Below are 5,879 nucleotides of genomic sequence, written 5' to 3' on the forward strand. Positions count from 1 at the left end.
TATGACTGTATGCGTACACGTAGTCTTTCGTCTTTGCTGGGCCCATATATTAGGAGTAGTGCTAACTCAAGAATTGGTTACTGTTCCATAGTCGTACATGAGTCATACGACTCAGTTGTACATATAGCAAGGTTGATTTATAAATGTTTACGATTGTAAAAGAATTGCACCTCTGTAGTTTTCAGGGCACCAAATTTAAAAAGCCCATTTCTAGCACGTGCAACCAGAATATGTGAAGTTCTCAAGGGCTAATTAAGATGGTTTCTGTGTTTTGTTCCATCTCCCGAATGTTTGCCTGGTCATACTTGGATAAATGCTAGAGTAACATTTCCTTGGCTGTGTTCCGTTGGAGATTGTTTATGCAAGATGATAAATCTATTTTAGAAAGACAAGATTATGAACTTCTATATAGAAAAAATATATATATACCATTTACTAGTTCAAGGATCATCATCGCAAAAACCAAGAAAAAATATGGGAAAAAACAACGCAACCCTTGTCATATACGGGATAATGGAACAATTATTTTTCTTCTTTTTAGTTGGTTAACCCGGAGAGGTACTAATACTATGGTGTGTGAATTGGGTACATGAGCTGGTCTAAACATATCTTTACTTTCTATTTGGGACTAAATCCTATCAACCCAATATTTGGGCCCAACGGGCCAAACCAGAATGAGAACACATGAACAGGTAGAAACACTACCAATGGACTATACTATTGCAAGCACCATGGAAAAGCAGAGGATGCGTCCATCAATCCGAGGAAACCATTCTAATCAATTGAAGAGCTAGCGAGGCGAACAGAGAATTGCAGCGGCGGCGCTGGGATACGATGTACGCGGTGAGCCGGCGAAACAAAAAAGAAGGTAATTTCACTTGGAATAAAATATTCCTGAAAATTCTAAATAAAAAACCTGCACAATTAATTTGACTAATCCTTTTTATTAACATATTAGGGTCTAGCAATTAAATTCAGATGAACTTGAGTTGCACAAGATTTTGAATAAACCAAAAGGGAAGGTCCTAATAATATTCTCCAAGTATATATAAATTCATTTATTTATGTGTACTTTGGCTGTAACAACTATTTATTATTTGTCTTCCTTGGAATATTAATTAGGTTATTACCTATAAAGGATCAACAAAGTCCAAAATGATGCAACTTATTTTAAGTTTCTTTATGGTTGGCAATTTTGAGTTCAGATTTTATCTAGTAGAATTTCCATAGAATTTACAGGATGTTAACCCGGCGCCTCATCCTGCTCCAACCCCGCACCGCCTCTACCTCCACACGCTGCCTCTGGCTCTGCCGCCTCACGGAGTGCCGCCACTCCCTCTCCTCTCCCCACGTCGCCGCATCTTCTAGCGGAGGCCGGACATGTTGGATCAGGCAAGCACATCCTCCCTACCGGTGGATCCGGCCGAATGTTTCTCCCTGAAATAAACTATAACAAAAACCTTAAAGAAACTATAAGTTTAATATTAAAATTTTAAAATTTAATTTTTATAAACATAGTAATAAACGAAAAGATAGTCCATGTGGTTCGTTTACGAGCGTAAACACGGTTACAAAGTAAAGCCTCCAAACGGGGTGATCGAAGGCTTATTATTCCAACGCAGCAATTAATGGAGCATAAATAAATCAGTGACACACAAACTGATTGTGTTTAATCAAATCTCCACACATGTGCATCACAAGGTGAGCCCAGACCCAGCGAGCTTCTCCCGCATGATGGAGTCCAGACGCTCCCCCATCTCGGCGCTCAGGTGGTTCCTCCAGTCGCCGGCGACCCCCTTCCTGAATAACGACTCGTGCGAGAACTCCATGAGCGTCGCCTGCATGGCGCCCCCCGCGTTGCCCCTCTGCCCCCTCAGGCTGTCCAGGCTGCAGAGCCCGACGATCTCGCCGACGACGCCGCCTTCCTCCTCGGCCTCGGAGAACGGCCGCCCGACGAAGCGCGCGAGCCTCCTCAGCGCGCTCGCGGGGTCCCGGAGCACCTGCTCGTATCGGAGGAAGAGCACCCGGCTCGGGTCCGCGCTGCTCGCCGCCCAGTACTCGAGGATGTGGTCCCAGACCGGCCCGGCGAAGCAGGTGCCGTCGCACACGGCGTCGTACGCCTCCTGCAGCGAGAGGTCCGGGAGGTCGTTGCGCCTCCGGAAGTGCCATGTGGAGATCAGTCGATCCTTCTGGTCCCTGCAAGGCCATGATTAGTTTCCAAAAAATTTTCCGAAAACTTCGTATCAAATTTTTGGACATTTAAATGGAGCGCGGAAAAAATTCTAATTAGTTTATGATTAATCGTATATAAGTGCTATAATAATCAATATGCTAATTATGGTTTAATTAAGCTCAAAAGATTCGGCTCGCGATTTTTAATCAAGCCGAGAAATTCGTTTTTTCTTTCGTGTCCAAAAACTCCTTGTAATATCCGGTTAAAAATTCGATGTGACCCATCTTCCAAAAATTTTTTGGGAACGGGGCCTTAGTTGGTGGCAGTGCCAACGTTAATTATCATTGTGAACAGGGTGAAAGAAAGGATTTGGGTTTGGGTTTGGATTTGCAGTTTTTGTTTTCAGTCTTGCTAGCTACAGACAATGTACTCACAGTCACAGACGGCTTTCATGTGACTTCAGTCAGCAGCATAAAGCTGGGGGTGGGTATATATTACCTGCATATGTAGATGATTTTGGTGCTGGAGTTGCCGCCAGCCACCGTCGCCGGCAACAGCGAGAGCGGCATGTGCGTGGACATGATCCTCGGCGACGGCAGCTGATCAAGAAGCGTGTCGCGGCCGACAGTGAAAAGCGTCTCGAGGAGAGGCACGCAGTCGTGCGGATTGAGGCGGCGGAGCGGGTGGTCGGGGCTCGCCGGCGGGCACGCGCGGCGCGCCATGGCGGCGAACGCGAGGGCGCAGAGCCACGTGGTCCCGGACTTGGGCAGGCTGGCGAGGACGACGTCGCCGGCGCGCGGCACGAGGCCGCCGCCGCGGTGCATGGCGACCACGCCGCGCGCCCAGCTGTCGAACACCCAGAACCCCTGGTACCGGCGCATCGGCTGGCCGTGGTAGAGGCGCACCGGCAGGGCGGAGACGACGTCGCCGTGCGCCGTGGGAGGGCGCGCCGGGACGGCGTCGGCGTCGACGGCGTCCTTGAACGCGACAGGGCCCTGTTGCACTTGCACTTGCCCGTCGCGTGCCGCCGCTGCTCCGGCTGCGTGCGGCTCACCGAGCCCCGCCGTGTTAGCCATCGAGCGGCGCGCGCGGCTTGCTGTTGAGAAAATTAGAGGTGTTGGGACTGGCGACAAGGCCCTCGGGAGACAGGCCGATCAAGGTATTATATATAATCTGTCGCGCGCGACCAAAACGCGCTCTTCAAGGTATTATATAATTAACGTCACTGCACATGGCCTGCCTGGCTTCATCTCATTTTTTTTACCGTGTTAAACGTTTAACCATTCGTTTTATTTGAATTTTTTTATAATTAATATTTCTATTATTACTAGATGATAAAATATGAATAGTATTTTATACGTGACTAACTTTTTAAGTTTTTGCACAAATTTTTCAAATAAGATGAATGGTCAAACGTTGGAAACGGAAAAATGAGATTATTATGGGACGGAGGTAGTAGATATTTGCTGCCGTCGTTGGCTTTTTTATATAAAAGTTTGACTATTCGTCTTATTTAAATTTTTTTATTAAATATGTAAAGATATATATATATATAAGTATATTTAACAATAAATAAAATAATTAATAATTATGTAAATTTTTTGAATAATATGAATAGTCAAACGTGTATAAAAAAATTAACGGTATTTAAGAAAGGAAGGAGTATTTAACAAGTCTTGCAATTTAGGTAATTTCGGGAATTCATCGGAAAATTCAAACGAAAAATTTAAATTTAGATGCTAATAACGATCGTTTTGTCAGCAAACACATGAATTATGAAAAAAAATAAAAATGACCATTTCAGGAGTTTCGGAAGAATGACGCTACCGGACAACCGGAAGAACTGAAATTTCGGGAGTTACGTTCCGAAATTGCAAACCCTGCAAATTATATGGCAGTACATGATGGTATTTTTAATTTTTTTTCATGTGTTTGGTGGGTAAATGCTATGCGGTACTGCTAGTGCACACTAACATACGAGGTGGTGTTTAGATTGAGAAATTTTTTTATAGAAGTGTCACGTTAAATGTTTGACCGAATGTCGAAAGGGGTTTCGGACACGAATGGAAAAACGAATTTTATGGCTAGCCTAAAAACCGCGAGACGAATCTTTTAAGCTTAATTAATTCGTCATTAGCACATGTTGGTTACAGTAGCATTTATGGCTAATCATGGACTAATTAGGCATAAAATATTCGTCTCAAAATTTCTTCCGTAACTATGCAATTAGTTTTTTGGTTTATCTATGTTTAATGTTTTATTTAAGTATCTAAAAATTCGATGTGATATTTTTGGAAAAAATTTTGGGAACTAAACAAGGCCCGAGTCCATAGCATACGGGGTAACAGCAACATGGTTGTAGAGGATCTCGATCGTTGCATGCTTTGTAACTTGAGGTTCGAATGATTTTATATGTGTAGGGCTTACCGAGATATGCTAAGATCATTTAGAACACGTATATAAAAATTTTATTTATAAATTATTTTAAAACTATTATTGGGAGGGAGCAGTGCTCAGGTGTGATCCAATTGATATGGTGGCAACGTTGAAAAATCTAGTCAGTTTTAGATATAATTTAATCCATAAATTATTAAAAACCCAATGCATCGTAAATATTATATAGGTGAATGATTCACTGGTATTACTAATTAACAACAAAGAAATGATCGTCCAAAACACAATATGACCAAATATGTAAAATGCTTGTAAGATCAAAATCGCATACCCTAAACCGGACGAGGTTGCTTCAATGTGGTCATTATTCCTGCTAGCGCTGGCATCGCTGGTGTCGTCGTTTCCATTTGTGGCATTTGTGCCATTGTTGTGATGTTGTCTTTCATCGCCATCCAAGAAATTGTCCACGTAGCTGATGCCGAGAAGAGAAGAACGTGTTCCCTAAAAACTTGATCGCCCATTTATTTACGTAGTTACTCGTGATGGGTATAGTTTTGAATGTCTGCTCATCCAAGAACTTGTACGCGCGTGTAAACTAGGATTAGGAATGAATAGTATGCAGTTCAACAACCAGCCAAGCAACCACTAAGAATAACATTCATGAAAGGTGTATATATAGACCCTGTTTGGTTTAAGTGACTAATCACTTAGTTCCTCCACTTTAGTCTTATTTAGTTTCTAAAACCCAAACATGAGGGATTAAAAGGAACTAAAATTGTATTAGTCTATTAGTCCCTTCCAAAAGTAATTATTGGAAGTAAAATTTTCTTTCACACCTGCCTCCCACACAGCAGAACCCTATCTCCTCGCACTTTTAGTCTCTTTTAGTCGCTATAATCAAACAGTAGGGACTAAAGGTTTTAGTCTAGAGACTAATTTTAGTCCTACGACTAAAGAACCAAAAACCACCACAGAAAACCACCACAGAGATAGTCAAGAGCATGTTTTTAGGAAGAGTGTTAATATCATTATCTCGGCCATAATCCCATTAACCCAGCATGCTTTGAGGAGTAGAGTTAATATCATTAAGTTAACCATAATCCCATTAACCCATGAATAAATCGTCATCTGCAGTGTTGGTTATGTTGTGCTGAATTAATAGGGTTAAGTTAGTATGTAAATGTTGGCATCTAAGTTAAACTAAATTGTCTCAAACGATTGTCAAAAATCTACCCTACCCTATGTTCGTCCTAAATTTTCTGTCATCAACCACGAACTTGTGGGCGCATGTCAACTGGGACTAGGAATGGAT

The 5,879-nt window shown here is 42.5% G+C and overlaps 1 protein-coding gene across 1 annotated transcript; it reads right to left on the reverse strand.

The window, feature by feature from the left end:
• Positions 1–1,541: 1,541 nt before the first annotated feature.
• LOC102714035 (cytosolic sulfotransferase 1-like) lies at positions 1,542–3,249 on the reverse strand. Its single transcript, XM_040526736.1, has 2 exons — positions 2,672–3,249; positions 1,542–2,196 (listed from the first exon to the last, which is right to left on the reverse strand). Exons 1-2 carry the CDS (start codon positions 3,247–3,249, stop codon positions 1,695–1,697), a joined length of 1,080 nt encoding a protein of 359 aa, XP_040382670.1. The 3' UTR covers positions 1,542–1,694.
• Between the last annotated feature and the right edge of the window lie 2,630 nt (positions 3,250–5,879).

This window comes from Oryza brachyantha, chromosome 8, assembly GCF_000231095.2.
Source record: "Oryza brachyantha chromosome 8, ObraRS2, whole genome shotgun sequence".
NCBI classification, from domain to species: Eukaryota; Viridiplantae; Streptophyta; class Magnoliopsida; order Poales; family Poaceae; genus Oryza; species Oryza brachyantha.

Bases quoted from the DNA above. Each gene is read 5' to 3' on its own strand.
- LOC102714035 (XM_040526736.1), bottom strand. From the start codon at position 3,249: ATGGCTAACACGGCGGGGCTCGGTGAGCCGCACGCAGCCGGAGCAGCG. The intron at 2,197-2,671 runs GTAATATATACC...ATGGCCTTGCAG, and splicing joins AAAATCATCTACATATGCAG to GGACCAGAAGGATCGACTGA.